The following is a 22,746-nucleotide window of genomic DNA, read 5'->3' on the forward strand; positions in this document are numbered from 1 at the left end:
AGTTCCATCTGAATGCTTGGTTTATTGAAGAGCAGAAGAATTCAGGCTTCCACACCCAGGCTAAGCAAAAATGGGCAGCTCGCATGTAAGTAGCTCTTTAATTTGCATTGTCAAGAAGGCAACAATTTTGTGGTTTTATTTTTGTCTGTTTTCTCTTCCAATGATATGAATATAGCTGCAAATGAAGTTTTAAACTCAAAGTCTATTTTAAGTGTGGGTGGGCAATTTGTGTGTATACAGCTGGTAACATCCAGTTCATTGGATTACATGAATTATAAAACTATTACTGTAGCACACGGGTCCTGCGTGTTTTAACATTAGTGGCATAGTTAAAAAGGGGAGCGCTTTAATTTTGAGAAAAAGAAATGATGCATCAGTTGTCATAGGACAACTAATTTTAGTTAGATTAGCAAATTTGCGTTGGAACAAAAATAATTCCCTAAAGATCTGTGAAAAGCTTCCTGTTCCAGAGGCCAACACTTGCAAAATTCAGCCAAGTTCCTCACTGAATAGGAGGGATAGGATTAATCTCAGAGTGTGGTGCTTGAAGATGGGTCTGGTCAAAATTCAAGTGTCAGAATTTGCTACATTGAATTACCATGTAAGTTTTGACTGGAACAATTCTGGCCAACGTTTCAGTGCTTAATAGTAAATACCTAAGTGTGTGTAAAGTTATTTGACATCAAAACAGCCTGACTGTCACAAGTTTGGGTGGTAGCTGTGAATGATCAGCACTTCTGAAAATGAGGTAGCTTTCACTGATGAAGTTGGGGGTTTTTACCTTCACTTTTAGAACTTGTGGATGCATGACAATATTTATTCAGCTGTGCGTCAATCTTCTTGATTGCCAGCTATCAGCAGTATGTATCAATAGAAGCCAGCCTGTTTGCTGATAGGGGTTAATGTCACTATAGTTTCTCTAGAATTTGCATTGTTTTATTACGCCACTATTTCTTCAATTCAGTTTCAGCAAGGCCCTGAGAGATGCAGAGAATCTGCTGCTTTTGGACCAGCTCTTCGGGACTTTTTCTCTGCCAGACCAAGCAAGAGAGCCCAAAGCTTTTGTGCAAAGCTCCAGCTGCTAAGCCAAGGAGCTTGCTGTCTCTCTGTGAAAGGGTAGATGCTCCCATCTCCTCACCATATGTACCACAGGCATCTGCTGAGGGTCCTGACCCTGGAGAGCCTTGCAGTGTAGAACAAGTGTATTTAATTTAGATTTAACGCAGCCAGTTGAGGTCTATCTGTGGTGAGAGATCACAGCACTGCCTCTCAGGCAGGCTTAGCAGTTGTATGAGCTCCATGCTGGACTAGGTGGCCTGGATGGACATGCAGTACACTAAAGTTCTGCTGTGGGCACAACTATTTGTGAGATGTATTCACACGTTTCTGAATATTTCTGAATTGTAGCTCCCTTATCTTCATTCTGTGTTTGTCCCCACAAAAATTACAGGCAGTCTTGGACAAGTGCCTGAACCTGCATCAGAGAACCACTTCTGGAACAGCCTGAAAATGCTCAGTTCTTAACAGAGGTGTTCAGCTCTAGTTTGTATTTTTTCCTAATCTCGTATTTCGCAACCACAGGTTTACGAGTGTCTTATGCATTGTGTTTTTTAAACCTCCAGAGCAAGTCTTACAACCTCCCAGACGATGTACGGAAACCAACGGTAGGGACTACCAATTTGTCAGCAGACAAGCCAGTAAGCACTCTTTTTCTGAAGACTGAAAGGGGCACTGTGGTGTTATAGCACATTGCAGTGATTTATGGTGGCTTTGGGAGGCACTGCAGTGCACAAAGGTGACTTCTCTTTCGTAGATTGGCACTAGTAAAGCTGGATAACACTGGGTTGTTTCAATCTGTTGAATTCTGCATCATTCCAAAATATTGTCTGCTTTGAAGTTTCAGAAATGAAATTTCTTGAACTGGCCCAAATTTTACTGGGAGAAACAGAAAATGAATCATCCGTGTCAACTGAGATATTTTGTTCTGGTTAGATGGATTTAGCTTTAAAACTTAAAAAAAAAAAAAAAAAAAAAAAAGTGTTATTAAATGAAATTTTCACTGACCACTAAGCATTGTTCAAAGGAACAATGTTTGTAGGAAAAAGAAAGGTGACATCACTTGGAAGTTAAAATGGGAATTTTTAGCTACATCAGAATTTCTCATATTGAAAATGAAGCTTTCATCAGAATGAATATGTTCCTAAGCATGTTCATTTGAACAAAAGTTACAAATTTTACTGAAAAATATGCTTTCAACAAAAAATTTCCAACCAGTCTAAGGAGTAGCTTTCTGTTTGAATCTGAGCTCTTGTTTAAGAGCTGCACCTGACGCAACATTAGAGCTCCAAACCTGCACATGTTCACCCATTTTTCGCTGTCTGACTTGGGTCCGGTCCCTCTTTCTACAACCAGCCAAAGTTCTTGACTGCTCATCCCTAGAGATTTAATGTCTCTAATTATTTTCTCCATTTGTAGCCTTGCATCTTCACGCTTACCTGCACCTCTGCTCTTCTTCAAAATCACCACAAGTAGAATCAATGCACCTGAAAATCTGGGTAGCGGCTCTGCTGTAAGCAAGGTGCTTTGGGGACACTTTGGGAATAGCAGCAATGGTTTTCATGATACGATGGCTTGAAAACTTTGATGGATTTTGTCTTTTGTGAAATTGTTTAACTGATTTTTAACCTTCTGTCTCTGAAGAATCCAAAATCCTATGTGCATTATTCTGTTGTTTTATATGATGATTGTGACTTGAATAGAGGATGGACGAGTGCTTTGTTGTTAATTTACATTTTTTTTGAGATTCTTTGGGAGCCCCTTGAGTTTCACCCTCTCACTGTAAAGCAGCCCAAATCTTTTGCCAGGCAGGACTCTGTAACATAAGAAGGACGCAGCAGGTTGCTGTGGGCCGGTTGGTTTGAGAACTGGAAGGTAAAAAAGTAAGTATAACCTGAAGATCAGATCTGCCTGATGGATCCTCTTGAGGACAAGCTCACAAATATCACAAGGGCTTTTGTGTGGCTTACAGGGATAGAAATGTCTCATTAGTGCAAGTGTTACTGCAGCATGATTTGATCATCTCATCACAAAGCCCAACAGTAGCTATTTGTTACTTCCCCTGGCAGACCAGGATTCAGTGACAATAGATTCTTGTTCAGACCCTGGCCCTAAGCCCACAGTCAGCAGAAGACAGAAATACCTTCTTGTTCAACCACACAGCACTGGGGAAGAACCACGGCTGATTCTTTTCATTTCCACGGTCCCCATCTACCCAGGACATTTGCTGTTCCTTTTAGGTCTGATGCTGCGCTGTGAGTGCAGCTGATGTAGGTGTTAACAAGCATAAAGCCATGAAAAATTAATGATTTATTTATGGAAAAGCATTCAAACAAAACCAAACTCTCTGAGGTATCAAAGGGTGATTAGTTTTGTTAAAAAAGACTTCAAATAGCTGGACTCTTAATGCTTTTTTTGGTATTCACATTTTTAGTATGTCCTACCAAGGCCTGTCATTACTATCCAGAGAAATTACTCTGCCTGTATTCTTAGCTGTGAGGACTGACTGAAGTAATGGGCCAGCTGCTGCTGCCCTGGGTGATTCAGCTGACCTGGGAGCATCCTAAGACTTCCTCCACCCTGTGAGGTCAAGGGAGTTAGACAGAAACCTCCAAGTTCAGCCAATACAGGTGGTTTGTCAGACACTGAACACGCAATGCCTGAATACTAACACCCCATGTATGTACCTATAAATATATAGGTGGGTTTCCATAATACATCTTGCAGGGAAATGTTTTTTGAAAAGTGAAGCATTAGGGACCAAGGCAAGAGGCATGCAGTCTTTGGTCTTCCCCGATGGGATGCTGTTTCTCTCCAGTTCTTTTCCTTTTAAATAATTCAGATTTAGGAAGTACAGATGAGTTGGTGTGACATTCCCAAAGACCGTGGCCATGTCTTTCAGCCCAGCATAGATATACGTAAGTGATGATAGCCTTTTTGCTGGCATACAGAAGAATTAACTTCAGTTCTATCAATTTACCAGAACTCATCACAAGTCTCAGCTGAGGTAATGAGAAGAGTGGAAAAGTTTTAATAAGACATAAGGACACTTGAGCTCATACTCTGTATGAGTATGTAAGTCAAAGATTTGGGACCTCAGCTGAAAAAGTACCCTAATAACTAACTCTGATTTCAAAAGTAATCTGCTTTAAGGATCTCCACCAGACCCAAAAGGCTTTGGACACATTAAAACCTGACGATGCAAAATTCTGCCATGAGAGATAACCACCAAAACATTTTTTTTTCTCTTAATTATGGACTCATCTCTCATGGCAAGGAGTATGAAGATATTAAGCTGTTAAAAATTATCCAGAGGCCCTTTTGAGATGATGTATTAACAGCTACGTAGAAACAGGAGGGACATTGCAGGAGAGAGCTTGCTTTAACTTTGCAGTTTAAATAGCCATCAGAGCAATTAGTGGCACTGATGCCACTTGTTTATAACAGGGAAAAAAAAATGCAACTAATTCTAGCAGGATCTTGTTATCACTGTATTTTTAGTCTCAGATGTAGGAAATAAGGTGATTTGGAAGGATTCACTGAGTCACTGCAAGTCTTTTAAGTAAGGAAGTCCGGTCTACATGCCTTGCATGGCATTGCCCAGTTCACACTTCATACAGAAACTGTTTTCTAGCTAATAGCAGCGAACTAGCAGCACGAAGCTAGCCTAGGCGTGTGCTGCTGCCAACAGCTGTGATGCCTAAACCAGCCGTGGGGATTTTGGAGAGCGGCAGCCTGCCTGGCAGATGGCATGCAGGTAGGCTGGTGTGGTTCTCCGCGCAGCCGAGGAGGCAGCTGGCAATTTTCCAGCTGCCAACGTTGTGGTTGGCCGAGAAAATTGCTCAACCAAACAAAAATGCCGGGTATGCTTTGCAAAACAGCAGAGGAAGAAAGCTCGCGGTCAAAAGGACACGTGTAGTCCTTAAGGTAGGGCTTCCCTGTTGACATACATCTAGTTGGTGTAAGCTTGTCCCTCCCTGTGCTTGATCTCCTCACATTCCCCAAGAACCCATACCTCTGAGCAGCTCTACAGCACAGAAATGTCCGAAGTGAGGAGCAAGAGCAGCAGTCCTTGAACAACAGGACCGAGCCTTCCCTCTGATTACAGATGTTTATCAACCCCACCTTTTTATTACCGCAGCACAAACCCTGGTGCTTGTTGATACTGCCCTATTGCCAGCATGCCGCAGCTGCTGGCCTCTGTTTGTTTTCAAATATTGCCTACCATCTACCCCGACCTCGGAGTTAAAACCTGCACAGTTCACAAAAATTCCTACCTGAATCGTGGAGCCCAACTCTTTGAATTTTACTGAAGAGGAGCTTGCAGAAGAACATCTTATGCTGATAGAAGAATAATGAGAAGTGGGGAACCCACTGCCCAGTAATGACTAAATATCCTCACCTGTGAACAGCCTTCCCAGTTAGATGAGGCATGACCTTGACTTCTAGTCACTGATCTTTGTTGGTTTTTTTGTTTCTCCTCTATATTGAGCAGTTCTAATAGCTGGAGGTTTGTCTTATGGCCTGTGCACTGAAATGAAATGGGGTCTCTGCCCCTTCTGACTGATGGTCTGGAGCTCTCTGAGCAACTCACTCTATTTTCCCCCAGGAATATCTGCCAGGCTTTTCCTCCTCCCTCTGCTGATGTTCACTCCAGTCCCAATTGCGTTTTTGGCCGACAAAAGCAGGAGGATATATTTGCTAGTAGGAGTGGATGGGCTTAAAATAAGGCAACATTAATACAAAAGAGGAATATACCTCGTACAGTGGTGGGAGGCTGTGGCTGTTCCTGTTAGCTCATACCTCCTGCTCTGATCCAAAAATTGAGGCAGCCCCAAGGGGCCTCAGGTAACCTGACAGTGAGGTGAAAAAATATTTGTGACTGCAAATGCCTGTTCTAGTAAAGCAGCCCAGTGATGAACCACAAACTTAGCAGCGTGTTTTCAGTCTGCTTTTCGAAGTAAATCGGGACCCAAACCCAGCAGCCTTCTCCCAGGTTTATTTCTCGTGTTTTATTCTTAACACAAGGAAGTGCTTGGAAATGAGCAATGAGAACTGGGCCGCTAGGACTATCCCTTCAGATAAGAGCTGGTTCTGCTCACAGGTGGTTATCCTGTAATGCGTGATGTAGTGGAGGGCTAGAACCACAAGTTCGAAGACAAAGTATCTTTTTTTTTTCCTCTCCAGTATGTCAGTCTAGTTAACCTCAGATTCCAGTTGCGTTACAGCCCGTTAAAGGCTTCTGCAAGGATAAATAATTAATCTTAAGTATGTGCGTGTTGATAAAAAATTGATCACGTAGGTGGTGATTTGCCAAAAGCTGTCTTCCGTGGTCGTAAAATATTGGGTATGATTTAACTGATGAGATAAACACCCCAGCCCTGCCGTCGTGCTAACAAGGTGGCTAGATGCTTTGGGGCACTCCTTGGCAGACAGAGATGACACATTTCCCTCTCCATACAAAAGAGGGAAACAGAAATCGATGGAGCAGGGGGTTGGAAGGGAACCTTGAGATGTCAGCTAACTTACCCACTGCCTACAGCAAGAGCAGCTCTCCCCAAAGCAGTCCTGAGAGCTCTCCCAGCGCTGAGCTGGAGGGGAACTGGAGATGTTGGCTGGAGGAGAGGCTCTCCGAAGGTCTTGGAGCTGGTGGGTCAGTGACGGTGCACGGGGAGAACTGAGAAATCCCAACAGGTTCCAGTTCATGATTTGTGGTGGGTTTCCAATTGTTTTGGCTACTACCACCGGGTGGCTGATGTCCAGCAATGGCAACCCCAGGTCAATTCCCCCCAGTTTTACTGCTGAGCATGACGCCCCGTGGTGTGGGATGTCCCTTGGGGCATTTGGGGCCAACTGTCCTGGCTGTGTCCCCTCCAGCTCCTGGGGCACCCCCAGCCCCTTGCAGGGCAGCACGAGGAGCTGGGGAGTCCTTGGCTCTGGGTGAGCGCTGCCCTGTAACAGCTAATGCATCAGGGTGTTGTCAGCACTGCTTTGGTCACAAATCCAAAATGCAGCACCATATAGGGTGCTAGGAAAACAATCAGCTGTATTCCAGCCAAAACTAGGACACCTGGCTAAAAATATGTGTACCCACAGGAAAAGTTTTAGCTGAATTTACCGGCAAACTATTAGGTGCTGTGAAATTTAAAAAAAAAAAAAAAAAAAAAAAAAAAAAAAAAAAAAAAAGAGAGAGAAACTACATGAGAAGCTCCATAAGCCAAAGCCTGATGCGTGTCCTGTGTCAGGACAGGCACTGAAACCAGACCGAAGGCAGGAGATGTGAATCTGGGGGAAAGCAGGCTGCTGGGAGGCAAGCTCAGGTTGTCGCATGTGGAACTGGTTTCTGTCGTTCTTGTTCAAACCTTGGTTTTCTCCAACACATTTTTGTGTTCATAATTAAATGTATGTGAAGAATAACAGGACGGGTGGAATAATTGGGGCTTGATTCTGTGCCCATCTCCAGGAACTGCTGCAGATGCCCTCAGACTCACGAGATCTCCACACCAGGCTGGGAGATGCAGGTGACACAGGAGACCAAGCACTTCCCACAGGCAGCGGGCAGCTGACCTAGGGGCAGCTCTAATGGCACCAGGCAGCTGAAGACTGCCCTAAATTTTATTGCAGACAACACTCAGTGCTGTAAAGAGCATGGCTGGGTCAGCCTGCCCTTGCTGCGGGCTGCCACTTTACATTTTTATTTCCATTTTCCAAAGAAAAATGGCTTGCAGCAACCAAATATAAGCTTGAAATAAGACATCCACTGAATAAATCCCAAAAATGGACCTGGCAAAAAGGAAGACCCGACATCCCTGGGTCAGCCTGGCCCCTATCAGAGCTCTGCCCACACCCATTAACTCTGCACCTCGACCAAAACCTCCGTTCTCGAGCATGGTCATGCATCTGCTTCAGGGGATGGGGGTGGAAAAATACCTGCGGTTGCTGAGCTGTATTATCAGCTATTTTCAGGTGGAGTACTTTGTCTCTGTTTTGCAATACAGGAAGCTACCTGGCACGCTCACCGCAGTGTTCCTGCTGCTTTTGTCTTCTGACAGGCCAGCAGCATGTATAAGGAAGCTCTCAGCTTTTGTCTTCTGACATCTTCACTGTGTATTGCTACTTCTCTCCAACTCTAACAGCTGATGCCTTGAATCCACCAGAGATCTTATTTTTCCCCTCTTTCTTGCTTTCACTGACCTTTTTGCTAACCTGTTTATTTGTGCACCACGAGAGATCCTCCACATGCTGACAAATCAAAAAAATAAAAAAGTCAGTGGGCCATGTCCGTGGCCAAGATCAAGGCTGGGACCGTCAGAGAGTGGATTTTGAGCAGAGCTTTCCGGGTGACTCAGGAGTTGCCCTTGACAGTTCCCTACCCCGCGTATCAGAGTTTTTATCTACACAGCTTTGATGCTGGTGTTACTCACGGCACTGTATGAATGGCATCCCCCAGACTCATCAGTTAATGTTTTACAGGGATTTATTTGAAGATGGAGGCTTCAGCACAGCTGACTCAAAGGATTCCTGTGCTGCTTTAGAACAAGCATATCCTGACCGTCATTGAGAAGCCAGCCTTCCTTCTCTTCCCTTGAGAAGAACTAGTTTTGTTTATGTCTTTATGAATCCTCATAAATCCACGGTGTTATTTCAGTAGCAGTTGCTACCATTCTCCTACCTGGAGCACCCGTGCTACACGCAGACCCAACCCGATGACAAGTGGCATGGAGAGGTTAGGGACCCACTAAAATCTGAGTTTATCCCAACAACCATCGAGGTACAGGATAGCAAACCACGCTCCCAAGGTGCTGGGATGGTATTAGCAGGACCGGGTGCCTCTCTGATGGGGCTGGGGCAGTGGGAGCCATGGTGGCAGCAGCACCAGTGCGACAGGAGCAATGCCCACAGCCCAGTGCTGCTGGTGGGTGAGGCAGAGCAAAGCCCAAAACAGCTTTGTAACCCTCTGGAAGCCCTTTGGGCCTCAGTGTAGGTGTTTCAGTCCTTGAGATATGGCTGGAAAGGTGGAGCGAATTGACACAGCTGCCGTCCTCTCACTTGTCCCCAGCACATCTTCTGTCCTGGGTCTGGAGGAAGCAAATCTGGAGCAACAGCTCAGGACTCCCGACTGGCGTGAAGCTGGGGGCTACCATTCAAATAGCACTTGGATACAGCAGAGTGGTCAAAGCTAGCAACTTTCTCTGTATTTTGTGCTCCAGAATATAAGAACAGGGACGTTATCTCTCCAGCTTTCAGTGCCCGTTGGGATTGCCCCAATGTGCACAACGCAGATGGAAGAAATAATTAGCGCACTACCTCACATGGTGGTAATTGACAATTCCAATGAACACATATCAAGGTATGGACTGAAGAGCTGAAAACACTTGGCATGATAAACCTGGTGTTGGGGAGAAGGGAAGGCTCTCTGCAGGGCATGCTTGGTTGAATGGGCAGCAGAGCATCCCCCTGGATGCTGCGTGTGATGCTCATTGAACCCACCACAGGGTGAGGAGGACTCGAAGAGCAAAGAGACCCATTGTGTGTGTGGTATTTTTATCCCAGGGCTGTATTTCCAGCATGGTTTCCTGTTGGGATGTAGGATGCCGTTGTTCTGGTCCCCAGTCTCATCCCTGAGCCTGGCTAGCCACCGTTGTTTGTTCTGGGGTTGCAGGGAACAAAGGTGGATTTTATTCTGGTGAACCTGCCTGTTACCAAGGGGGGAAGGAAAATGAGGGTGTAACATATCCATCAGAAAAGGAGAAAGAAACTAGAGCTGAATTTCCAAGCATATTGTACAAAACCTCTCTTGTACATGATTCCATCAAGGAAGCACAACCACCCCGTCACGCTAGAAAAACAGGGAAGCAATTCAGGGCATTCATTTTGGACAGACAGGGATCCCTCCATCTGTTTTCTAACTTTGTGCTTTTCCCTTTCATTTTCTTGGAAAAGTCCTTGAGAGATTGGAAATCTATGAAATAAAATCCCTCCCTAGAAAAATATGATTTACATGCATCTATTTCTACCTTGCTCGAAAGGTTTAAAGGAGTATGGGTGTGCCCGGAGCATACAGCAGGACACAGGTTTACTAGGGATGCTTGTGACAATGAAGAGGAGACAAAGGTGTTAGGAAGGTGCCACAAGACCCAGAGAACTTTTCACTTTGCTGTTGTTGTACCACAACAACATGGTCTTTAGTCTATTACACAGGTAAAGGAGCACAGGGACTGGGGGTTGATCCTTGAGATAAAACCCAGCAGAGCCATGCTGGCTGCGGTGTTTTTCAGGAATCACCTCTGGCCCGTGCTCTCCCCTAGGACAAGGAGGCAGCTCGGCCACGGAGGCTCTTCTGCTGTTTGGTGGCGTTTTTGGAAGGGCTGAGGAGCCCTGTGCCATGCCCTGGGGTGGCATAACCCTCAAGTAGCCCTAACGGAGAGCACAGTGCCATGCCTTTGGGTGCCTGCCCTTCATCAGCAGCAGCAGAGAGTTGGTGCAAAGCAAGCTGCCAGATCCCCCTGCTGCTATTTGAATGGAAATGCCAAAGCGCTCGTAATGCACGCCTGAACCCCCAGGGCAGACAGTGTGCAAATCCCCAGGACAGACGGTGTGCAAATAGTTCAAATTGATTTAAGGACCTAGGAGCTATTTTTCAGTGTTGTTTTAGCTCCCAGACATTTAAATGATCTGATTCATGATACTACGGGGGATGGAAATGTCACTGACCTCCTGCTCGCAGATACCTCTGCCCTTGCCTGAGAAACAGCCGGGTAGAGGATGTGCCAGCACTGCAGCCCCTCTGATTCACAGCTTATCAGATCAGTAGGAATTAGCGTGGTTTTCTGTTTACATTGATATGTCAGGCTGTAAACTGCTGCTGTGGCTGTGGACTTTGAGTTATTATCCCCGATAGATCTAGCTCAAGGTAACCATATGTACAATACTGACACGCACAGAAAAAAGGGTGCCATCTTTCTGCTGTTATATATCTCCAGTTATCTCATTTGCCTGAGTGCATCGATGCAGGAAAGGCTTACAGGACCAGTTTGTATTCAGCTGATTGGGACTGGCAGCTCTCAGCCCTCCCAAACGTCCTGCAGAGGAAGGGCACGGTTCTGCCCACACCAGATAAGTCATTTATATTGGCCTGCTGTTAAAGTGGTGCAGGCAAATCATATTTGATCTGGCACAAAGTTGTCCACTCTACAGTCATTACATTCAAATTATTTGAACAAGCCAGAACTGGCAGAGCAAAGTTACACGGGATCGGCATCACGTGCCACGTGGGGACAGCTGGTTTTGCTCCAGTCCTCGGGGTCTCGTGACAGATACAGCATTTCCAAAAAACCCAGTGTGATATTTACAGTTTAGGCGACGTGACTAAAGATCAGGTGAGAAGCTGGCCTGAATTTCTGCAAAACCATTTTTCGTGTATCTCTTGTCTCTCTGTTTTCCCAGTCAACTGAAAAACGCCACCACCATCACGGCTTTGATGCAGAGCGAGATGCCAAGAAAATACACAGTGCCTGCAAAGGAGCCGGTAAGAAAACTCTTGGTTCCTATTCAAGATTATAAACGGCATACACACACAAAAAAAACAATTGTTTAAACCTTTTTCGGTTAATCTTTATCCTTTCTGTCACCTACTGACTCAAAGCACATGCACACCCATGGAGTTTAATAGGATTAAGATAAATGGGAAGGGAAGACAGCTTGTTCCTCAAAGCCTGGTAAGATCTGGTGTGTTAACTGCACGGCTGCAGAGGATTAGGGTAAACATTAGGATTAGGATAGGGCCATGAAGCTGTCAAGGCTGATATGACAGTCATGGGGTCAAGCCAGTCAGGCCAGATTAAGGGCAGGGGTATATGTCCTCTCCCGGGTCTTCAGGGACTGGTTAAAAACATGACCACCTCCAGATGCTCATCAGAGCTCACTGCAGCTCCATCAGCTGAAAGGAATATGGGAAGGATGCTCCTCAACCTGTGTCAGTGATTGAACCAAAAGTACTGGCTACCACCATCTCCTAAGGGAGTCTTAAAGTAAACTGGCTGAATTTAAGCACTGGTGTGAACAGGAATGCCCAGCACTCATGGGTCCTCAGATCCATGGAGGTGCCTTCCCCCACAGGCTCCCCGGAGATACAGCCCCTGTGGTGTCCATCACCTGCACTTCCCAGTGGCTGCATTCTCCCACTTACTTTTGCCAAACTAAACAGCATCAGCAGAGAGGTTCAGACCATGAAGGCTGATTCCCACTCCTCTTTCTGACACCATCGAGCACAAAATACAACATGTTTTGTAGAGACATTTTTCAGGCAGTGGGTTAATGAAGCTGATTTGAACACATCCTCACCTACCCCTAGCACTTCTCCCCAGGCCATTGCCACATCTGTAAAGCACCACAGGAAGGGGTAGAAACAGGGGCAGGGACTGCTCAAACAGCCACTGCCAGCAAAAATTCGGATATCAGCCTATGTGCAGACAGTGCCCTGGTTTTAGGAAGTTGACTGATCTGAAACAGAAGATTCAGCTTCCCTATAACATATAAGCAGCAACACAAGACAATGAACTTGTATTTTATGTTTTGAACATTATAGCCAACTGCAGATGCATGTTTTGTCAAAAGAATCTCACGTACTTTTACAAATCCTAGAGTTGGCACCAGTAGATGTATGCACATCGATTTGTTTCTCTTTAGAGCCAAGAGCACTCAGTCCTGTTTTCTTTCCTCTGCGTTGGATTCCCGATTAAATGCAGCCTATGCCCAACTTTCTTTTTCAGGAACTGATGAAAAGAAAATTATCGAAGTCTTGTCAAGCCGAACAGCGGAGCAGAGACAACAAATAAAACAGAAGTACAATGCTCTGTATGGCAAGGTATTTCTAAATTAATTGCCTCTTTGTTTCAGACAGCCTGCCTGCGGGAAATGTAGCCTACATTGCTCTGCTTTTCAAATATCAAGGGTCCAGCAGATTTAAGGAGGTCACTCATTAGTTTCTGATCCAGCATTTTCTATTATCTCCCAAAATACTGATTATCTTAATAACATTAGGCCTCAGAGTCTTTTTGAAATCAGCCTTAACCAGATCTGAACAATTTAGGCAAAGCTGGGACAGCTAGAAAATAAGTCATTACCAAAATTTAAAATATTTCAGCTTGTGTTCATCTTCAGTGCATCTCAAAAAATGAAACCTGAAGCCAAGGCTTTCAGGCAAATGCAGCTAACTTCAGTTCCAAATCCCGCTCAGACCAGGTGCATATTCAGAGGAACCACTTGGTCTTATATCGTTATATTTTTGTTGTGTTGAGTGGATTTAGTATTGATTTATGCTCATGCTGAGATCGACTGTACAGTGCAGAACAGAGAAATCTCATGGAGCACTTGGTTTCTGGAGGAGGATGCAGGGACTGCCTTGGTCATTTCGTATGTAAGAAAAATAAAACCTTCCAGTGTATTATTTAGGTGAACAGCTGAATAGCTGAATCTTGCAGAGCTTATTATTAAATTGGTATTTTCTTAAGGTCTGCTTGTACTTTAGTCATTAATCAATGATAATAAGACAGGCAGTGCAGAAACAGAAAGCCTTTCATATGTAAACCAGACAGCAAGCATGGGTTTGGGTGCATACACCCGGCTGAGTTAGCTCTATAATGAGGATTAATAAAAATAGGCAGTAGAAATGGGCAAATTCCAGGGGACATCCCAGTGAAACGAGCACGTAACAAACCTTCCCACCTGCCTGGGCAGCCTGGATATTTGGGAGAGCAGCAGCAGAGCCGTAGGTACCACTGCCCTCACCTGCTCCTGGGACTGGCTCCGGCACTGCTGCCAGCCTCTGGAGATCGTGTCTTCATCTGTGATTGTGTAAGAGCATGCCTAGGAACAAAAGATTTCAAGCTGGCCTTCTTTATTGTTGTTCCGAAGTTGTCAAATGCTTCCTGTACTGCAGGAAATGTCAGCCACAGATAGGGCTTAAAATAAATCATTGATAGACATTCTCAGCGTGAGTGCTTGGCCAACACGTACACAGTAGCCAAGTCTTCTCCAGGGTCACCTTAATTTTTGAATTAAGTAGATACTATCAGAAAGAGGGGTGGTTTTGTGTTGTTGTTTTTTTTTTCTTTCTTTCTTTTTATGGGGTTTCTTTTTTCTTTGTTTGCTTTTGGGTGGAAAAAAATTTTGATGGCTTGAAAGCAAAGCACTTAATAGATTTTTATTTGCTTTTCCCAGTAAGTCAATTCTAACCAAAAGTGGAAGAGAACTTGAAAAAGCTTGATCCCTTCTGGTGCACCTCTATCAAAGATGGTTTCTGCATCGTGTTTCAGAGAAATCTCTCTTGTTAAGCTTTTAAAAACACTAGCTTACATCTATTTAAGCAAGTAAGAGTTCAAACTGAAATGAGTAGCTAATATTTAAAGATGGGATAAGAAAAATTTCCAATATGAAACTAAAAAAAAATCTAGAGAATTTAATATTAAAAAATAAAAATTAAAAAAAAAAAAAAAAAAAAAAAAAAAAAAAAACTATGCATTTCATGGATTTTTCATGTTCTTGTCACTTTCTGGTACAGAAAAAAAATCTTTGAAATCATGAAATTTCCTGAACCAACCAAATAAATCTTCTAATCCCTCCTCAGCTTTCGCACTAACCCTTCCACCCACCCTCGCAGGACATGGCAGAGGTGCTGAAGGGAGACCTGAGTGGCAATTTCGAGAAGGCCGTGCTGGCTCTGCTGGACCTTCCCTGCGAGTACGAGGCCCGGGAGCTTCGGAAGGCTATGAAGGGTGCTGGGACAGACGAGTCACTGCTGATTGAGATTCTCTGCACACGAAGCAACAAGGTTGGGACACACGGGTGGATTTTACATGAGGTGTGTCTTAGGTAGCAGGGCGAAGAGCGGGCCTGTGTCCGCTGCAGCCTGAAGGTTGTCACACCAGGGCCAAAACTCTGACAAGAGTAAGAGCTGTGCAATTCAGATTCCTTCCTCAGCCCTACACATCCTCCACACATCTCCTGTGGAGGCACAGGGAAGCACTGGGGATGTAGAAGTCCCCAGGAGCCTATCTGGAGGCAGCTGTCAGAGCCTTCTGCACAGCTCTGGCTGTGGCTCCCACCACTTACAAGAGCACAGTCCTCTTCAAAAATCCCTTTAGCTCATCCCTGAATGCAGACAAAACCAGCCAGGCACCAGTCCAAATGCTGTCAAGGTGGTGGTGAGGGCGAGTTGTGCTCTTTGTGCCCTCTCACAGCTCCACACCTGCAGCGTCTGAAGCACCAAGGGCACGGTACTGACCTGCTGCTTTGTCTGTTTGCCTATTGATTTATGTTTCTTATTTCCCTAGGAAATCATAAACATAAAGGAGGCGTACAAGCGGCGTGAGTAGTGTTCCTTTTCAAACACCTTCATTTAGAGCCTTCATTATTGAGTGAACCCTCTCAGATTTGATTTCTTTTCCTCCACAGTCTTTGATCGGGATCTAGAGTCTGATGTGAAAAGTGACACAAGTGGCTCCCTGAGGAAGGTGTTGGTCACTGTGCTGGAGGTAAGGCCGGGAACTTGCTACTATGCACCTGCTGGGGAGAGAAATTTCATTTTTTCCATCATAATAAGGATCAGCTGCTATTTAGAATAAGGTGACTGTAATAATTAATATAATAATGAATATAACAGTTATTATAATAAGCAAAAGGCATTCTCAAAAGCATTCTTCAGGATAAGAGCCTTTACGTTTGCAACTTTTTAATATAACAGCAAGGTTTATATAAAATCACAAGTGAGTTTTTAAATTCTGATTTCTTTGAAGACAGCAGAAATGAAAAGATTCACTAAATACACCAGTCTGGAAAGCACTGGTATATTTTCAGGAGAGACAAATGCATGTTATCCATAGATTTTTTTTTGACTCGAGGCTGAACAGCAAAGCCTAATGCTTGAGATTCCTGTCCTGCTCCTGAGGCATCAGATGTGCAATGGCCTTAGGGCCTCAGCACACAGCAAATAAAACTGTGAGATAAACCCTGCCTCGATGAATATTCAGGCTTCACCTCTGAAGTCTGGGGTAAACTTGTACGGTTGGATCCTGTGCCACCACAGTGGCCCATTACTAGGCTGCTGTCAGCAGATGGCAGCAAAACTATAACCAGAATAAACGTGAGGGCTTCGAAATTGCCACTTTCCTTCCCATTATGACTGTAATCAGCACTTGGTCTTTTTTCCTACTGTAATATCCTCTTCCGTAGGCAACTCGGGACGAGAGCCAACAGGTCAACACAGAGCTCGCTGAGCAAGATGCCACAGATCTGTATAAAGTAAGTGAAACTGCAGAAAAAGCCCCCTTGTGCTGTGCTGCTCAGCAATGTGCTGCCTGGGAGGCAACAAAATGCACTGAGCACGGAGGCAAGGGCAGGGTACAGAGCTGAAGCGGGGGGTGCACGGGCTGGAGTGTGGTGAATCAAGGGCTCAAGCTGACTTTTTGTCTCTGCTGTGAATAAACAAGTGCTTAAAAAAATGACACACAATCTTTAAGGCAGGAGAAGGCCGCTGGGGAACAGAGGAGCTGGCTTTCAATGTGGTCTTAGCAAAGAGAAGCTACAGTCAGCTGAGAGCAACCTTTCAAGCCTATGAAAAGGTGAGTTATTCCCTTCTGTGATGTGGGCTGCACAGGGCCTCACGTGTAGTTTGCAGACCCTATGACAACATGTAGGGCAGGTGATCCTTTATTTGCCCTTTTTAAAGGAATCTCCAAAAATATTTCTATATGACTGGGTCCTGAAAGAAATCAGGGATAAAAGCTGTGTCTTCTGCCATTGAAGAACCCACTCCCCTTTATAACCCACACAACATCCAGCCAAATAAAGACTGTGATGTCCTTTCCTTTCCACAACTGCATGGCTGTGGGTGTCCCCGCTCCTGCAGCAGGACTGGCAAAGAGAGATGTTCCTAAACTCCTGCCCTGAAGCAGAACTTTGCCTTTCTGATCTTTTCTTCTCCTCCAAAGCAGAGCCTGGCAGGGTCTCTCATCGTGGCCACCCTGCTTCACACACTCCTATTGACTGTTTAACCTTCCCCTTCCAAACCAACGTACCCTACCAGCCCATTGATTGCCATGACACCACATCGTGGTGCCTCTGCTGAAGACCACAGAACACGGTTGACACAGTGGTGGTGGCCTTGTGGTGGCTGTCCCATTTATTTTTAGTGGCCTGACCTTTTGGGGGCAGTGAGGAAGGCACACGGATGGGTGCATGTGTGCCAGGTCAGTCCCTGGCTTACTCCTGAGACCCTGGTGTCTCTGGGGGTGCCTCTTCCAACCTCTTGCACTCCTCCTCAGCCCTTCTGCCAGAGCAGGGGCACACCTCCAGCCTCTTCCTCCCTGCCCTCCCTGAGCAGACAGCTGCTGCAAGGACTTTGCTGTGCTCTCCTCTATCTCCGAGCAAAAGGCAAACTAGGCTGGCAGGATCCCATCCAGCTGCTTCGTCTGGTGTCACCCACCAGGGACATTTTACTCATGACTGGACCTGGAGCTGACCTCCACCGATGCCTTTCACCTGGAAATTACCCATGAAAGTCCAAGCAAGGGGAGATCCTTCTCCCGGCAGAAAGGTGGAAGCTCAGCAGTGACATTTATTCTCAGGAGAGGGCCACACCTCCAGTCTCTGTCTCTTAGCCCTGAGCTTCGTAGGATGACTGAGTTCATCAGGAAACCATAACCCTGCGCACGGGAGATGTAAAAACCTTCAATCGCAGCCATATTTCAGTGTCAGCACAATAAGGAACCCTTAGCTGGAAAAATGTCTGCAGCTTAATCCAGCTTTTGGTTTGCTGCTGGCAGGAGAACAACAGTCACTGACTGGCAGTTCTTCGTAGTCCTGCAAACCCCGGGGGGTTCCAAGCTACCTTGGCTTTTGGATTCATAAAGCTGAGCAGATCAGGTTGCCCAAACCAAGCCACCACATCCTGCCTGGCTGCATCTGAAGGAGAAGGGGGCCAAGATTAGAGCCACACGAACTTGAGTCCTTCTCCACATTTGGTTAAGATAAGTAGGGCTGGCTCTACACCAGGCTGACACTTGCAGAACCTCTCAAGGCACCCGTTGCTGCTTTGTACCTGCGATCTCCTGGGCATGAACAAAATCCACCCGAGTTTTGAGCCATGCAGGGCCATCCTGATAGCAAAACAGAGCAAAGTAAAAGGCTTTGAGGTTCGCAACATTCACAAAGGACAGGATGAACTCTGTTTTAAAGTAGTAGTCTGTTTTTCCCCTTTCCTACAGAATAATACAATAACTAGGGAACAACTGCAGTGCCTGTAAGCTTTCCCTGAGCAGCCAAAGACAATAAGTAACAAAACTTCATAGAGCTGGTAAAGTTCCAAAATTTATCTTCTGTGTGTGGAAGCCAGCCAGAGCTTGATAAAGGGGTTAGAGGGAGCTCAGAGAGTTTCTCTTTTGCTTGGGGTTGCTCAAGAAGAAGCCACAACTTGTTTGTCCTAGAAGCCCTTGGGTATGCATACAACTTGCTTGATTTAGGTTGATCTAATTGCTATGCCTCACCAGGCCTTGTAGTCCCTCTTGGTGCCAGCGGATCTGTGAGCACTTACACCAGAAAGGATCTTCACTTACCCTTGAATTGCTCCCCTGGAAAGTCTCAAAAGGATCTGAACTGGCCTTTTGCCATTGTGTCCTAAAGCTGATGCTGGTTTTATGGCAGTGGGATGACTTGTACAGACAGCAGCTCTGATGGCTACTCTTTGTTGTCCCTCTAGGTGTGTGGGAAAGACATAGAAGAATCCATTAAAAGTGAAACATCTGGAGATCTGGAGAAGGCTTACCTCACTCTTGGTAAAAAAGTGTTGAGAGCTTTCATTTTTTGTTCTTGCCCTCATTCCTGGGGTTCCGTACATAGGTGACAGCTATTGAGATAGCCTTCAACTGAAGCTGACTCCTCTTCTAGGAAAAGAAGAACCAGGTTTCGGTAATGATTTGGAGCCCTTAGTTTTAGAAATAAAACATATCAGACACATCTCCTCTTCACGAGGCTACATTATTTGCCCTTTAAAACAGGGTGACCAGCTTCAAGCTTCCCCTGAGGCTGTGTCTGCTGATAACTTCCAGCTGATGCCTGGGCACCATCAGCGGTGCTACCAGGCTACCACCAAAACATACAGGGTCCCGTACAGCCATTTGGCACTGGGGGTGACTGTCACCTGTATTTACACCTCTACCCTGCCTCTGGTAAACTTACTGGTATTGATTTTATCCGTGTGGATCTGGGCTCTCCCAAATCTCTTCCCCCTCTGAGCTGCGGAGTGAGCAAGTATCCCGAGAAGAGATGGGCAAGGAGATCTCCAGATAGGCAAATGCTCATTCTCATCCATTTCATTTTCACTGTGGAATGGCAGCACATTCAGTGCTGATCATTACACTGTGTAACATGCTTTCCCTGTGGAGAAATGTATTCCCCCATTCAAGCCCCAAACCTCCTTACATACTGTCAGGGGCCAGTTACAGAACAAGAGCCCAACCAGCTCTGTGTGATCATAAATCCTAAAGAGTTTTCTTTCTTTCTTATTTATTTCCTTCTCATTGAAGATGTATTTCAAAGTGTAAATGTGCAGGTGTAATGAGGTTTCTTACTGTTTTCCAGTCAGCTGCGCCAAAGACTGCCCGGGTTACTTTGCTACACTTCTGCACAAGTCAATGAAGGGAGCTGGGAGTGATGAAGAGACCTTAATTCGTGTCCTTGTGACCAGATCTGAGGTAGGACACCCTGAAACCTGCAATACTGTAATACCATCAGCTCTGGGAGAAATACAGAGGTACACTGAGCGCTGGTAGATCGTGTGCTCAGCCAGCCCCTTCCAGACCAATGACACCAGAGGTCACACTCTGCTTTTGTACCTAGGCAACTCTAATTTTGGTATTGCATCTCATTCTGTTTTGGGAAACAAAACCAAAACACAACAAAACAAAACAAAACAAAAACAAAACAAACAAACAAAGAAAAAAGAAAGCATACAGGAAATTTCAAGTGGAGTCAACTGTACCTAAATAAAATTGGTCCATGGGGAGGTCTGGCCCCAGTAAGATGTATAACAGTAAATGCCTAGTTAAGTAATGATAAAGCAGCAGTTCCCAAATTGACAGTTTCTAATAAACATGTGTCACCAATTCTCTCCGATTCCAGCTGGGAAAAAACAGATGGGAAGGAGGGAAGAAAAATTAAGAGCCAAAGTAGATAATTGTAATCTTAAAAAGCACAAAACTGCACAAGGCATTTGAGATCATAAACACAGCCTTTAACTCTTCCTTCCATGTAAGCTGTTGAGATTGTATAACCTCAGAGCTGTTCCAGTCTTGACACAGAGAAGTTGTTCACATGGACGAGGAGAGCCTACATTTCAATGATCAATAGTGTGCGAAATTAGTCGCCAGTGTAGTCTCTTGTTAAGATGTGGTTTAACTCTGAGAATGTTTCAAAACCAGTGATAAAGATCAGGGCTGTGCCATGGGTACCTTTTCCCAGGAAAGCTCAAGACAAGGCATTTCATTCTCCCCACGCAGTAACCAGAAAATTACCGTGGTGGGTGGGTGGAACAAAACTGTCTTTTAAACATACTCCTGGAAGTGATACTCCTTGCCACTGCAGAGTGGCCTCAGGAGCATGCAGTGATCTAGCACCAATGCTGTGCCCACACAACACTGCTGAGCACCAGGCAAAGATGCCCCCAGGCACCCCGGCATGGCTCTCCACTCAGGCCCGTACCCCTCACCACACACCATCTGACATGGGCTTACCTCAAGTCCCACTATTAAGCTGGGTCCAAGGTTTTTGGACCTCCTGCTTTCTCCTCTTCTCCTCCCACTGGCATCAGTGGACTTTGGGTCAGACCCCGGGGTTCCTCGTAGAAACAGGGCACATTGCACAAAGCACATCTACTCATCTAAAGAAACTCTTGGTATCTCCTCAGACCGACCTGCCAGAAATAAAGGGGAAGTTCCAGCAAATGTACAAGAAGTCATTAACTGAAGCTGTCCGTTCTGATACCTCTGGGGATTTCAGAAAGTTGCTGCTGGCTATTTTGCACTAAAAAGCCATCAAGAATGAAGAAGCATGCTGAGCAGCCACCTCTTGATTAGTTTCCAAAATAGCATCCAAAATATGTGGCATTAGCACAAAGAAAAAAAATCCAATTTATTTTCTTTCCAGCTGGGAAACATGTTGCCAAGTAAAGCTGGACGTGAGGTTTATGTTATGGCTATCTCGCCAAATGTCCTTAAGCAATAAAGACACGTTAAAAAACTAAATCTAAATTGGCCTCTTTGTGTCTGCATATGTGGAGGAATCTTTAATTTCTGTCATGATTTCTTCTGGGTAGACTTATTGCCTTTATTTAGTTCCAAAAATTGTCCCTGATCTTTCCCTGCCTTTTCACGACACTTGAAGGGTGTCGTGTCATGCCATGACAGTCCTGCCAAGAGAAAATGGATAGAAATTTCTTTTCAACCCATTATTACAGCTCTTCAAACAACCTGTGGGCTGTGAATTAATGATTTAAGTCAAGCCTGAGAAAAATCCCGCTATCAAAAGGGAAGGTTGGAGCGAGTTCCCTGTCTGTGAGCTCCTGCCTCAGCATCGTCACCTCCTACGTTATCCCATGAAGGAGATAAGGAATTGCAGTCCATGTTAGTACCACCTCCTGAGATATGGCACAGGAGAATGGCTGGGGAAGAGACGGGACGTCATGAGGTGGATGTGTCCATCGGGAAAATGCTGTTCCTACAGAGCTAGACATGGACCTCAGGACAGTTGCACAGTATCTGTCCTTGGAGGTTTCCAAGACCAAACTGGGTAAAACCCTGAAAAACGTGGTCTGATCTCATGGTTGACTCTGCTTTGAGCAGAGGGTCAGGTGAGAAACCACCTGAGGTCCCTTTCACCCTGAATTACCCTAAAATCCTATAATCATATGACAGAAGATGTAGATACACGGTAACATGAGAGGGCCTGACAAATAAGAACAGAGAGAAGAGAATCTGGGTCAAGGAGATGGACTTGTGAGCACTTCTTCGTGTTTGGCCCCCTCCCTCTTCTGCGTGCAGTACACCATGAGGGGAAAGATCTTTCAGACCTAAATTCTCACATGTACTTTGACATCTCATTTCCACTGAAAATAATGTTTTTGAAGAATGGGACCTGTTTCTCCCTGCTTGTATCAATGTCACAGTGGTAGCATCTGGACATCTACTTATAGTTGGTAAAGATAGGACAAAATAAGTGGACAATGGGAAAAATGGGGAGCTTTTAGGATTTGTGTATCACACAGGTATAATAGGATGTCCCAGCATTTTAGAGGCCTGATCCTCCTTTGACAACATTTCGGTAACCTAAAAATATCAGAGGCAGATACCTACCCTGAACTGGATTTGACTTTTATCAAAGTCTTTAATTTTCAGACCCAGAAAGAGTGAAGTGGGGCAGGATCTGCGTGTCTCCTTCTCGCTGTTGCTATGGGGCTATTGTAATCAGAGACTATAGAAAGGATACATGAATAATCTACTTAGGTGTCCAGTGTTCCCGGTGATATTTTATCCTTTCCAGGTCACACTGTGTGCTCTGTCCAAGATAAGCTGGCAGGTACCCATTCTCAAATGATGTCGTTGGAACAAAAAGACGTGGTTGTCTGAAATGCACATGAAG

The 22,746-nt window shown here is 45.1% G+C and overlaps 1 protein-coding gene and 1 long non-coding RNA gene across 5 annotated transcripts in view; one reads left to right on the forward strand and one right to left on the reverse strand.

Annotated features, from left to right (window-relative positions):
• ANXA13 (annexin A13) lies at positions 1 to 21,353 on the forward strand. 3 transcript variants are annotated; one of them, XM_013100546.5, is made up of 12 exons: positions 3 to 85; positions 1,623 to 1,697; positions 11,503 to 11,584; positions 12,828 to 12,922; positions 14,717 to 14,887; positions 15,390 to 15,423; positions 15,511 to 15,590; positions 16,288 to 16,356; positions 16,575 to 16,676; positions 18,812 to 18,887; positions 19,693 to 19,805; positions 21,017 to 21,353. In XM_013100546.5, exons 1-12 carry the CDS (start codon positions 71 to 73, stop codon positions 21,134 to 21,136), a joined length of 1,032 nt encoding a protein of 343 aa, XP_012956000.3. In that variant the 5' UTR covers positions 3 to 70; the 3' UTR covers positions 21,137 to 21,353. The 3 variants fall into 3 exon arrangements, with proteins under 3 accessions (XP_005020607.3, XP_012956000.3, XP_038030875.1); XM_038174947.2 differs by having other exon boundaries at positions 55 to 85; positions 1,623 to 1,664; XM_005020550.6 differs by lacking the exon at positions 1,623 to 1,697 and having other exon boundaries at positions 1 to 85.
• The window catches only part of LOC110352900 (uncharacterized), a 13,937-nt gene continuing 6,068 nt past the window's right edge, over positions 14,878 to 22,746 (reverse strand). For both annotated transcript variants that reach the window (XR_002402657.4, XR_011807346.1), the window contains exons 2-4: positions 20,844 to 21,022; positions 18,878 to 18,995; positions 14,878 to 15,621 (exon numbers count right to left, since the gene is read on the reverse strand). This is a non-coding gene — a long non-coding RNA (uncharacterized lncRNA). The remainder of the gene's footprint in view (positions 15,622 to 18,877; positions 18,996 to 20,843; positions 21,023 to 22,746) is intronic.

The sequence above is a fragment of the Anas platyrhynchos genome, chromosome 2 (assembly GCF_047663525.1).
Source record: "Anas platyrhynchos isolate ZD024472 breed Pekin duck chromosome 2, IASCAAS_PekinDuck_T2T, whole genome shotgun sequence".
Taxonomy (NCBI): domain Eukaryota; kingdom Metazoa; phylum Chordata; class Aves; order Anseriformes; family Anatidae; genus Anas; species Anas platyrhynchos.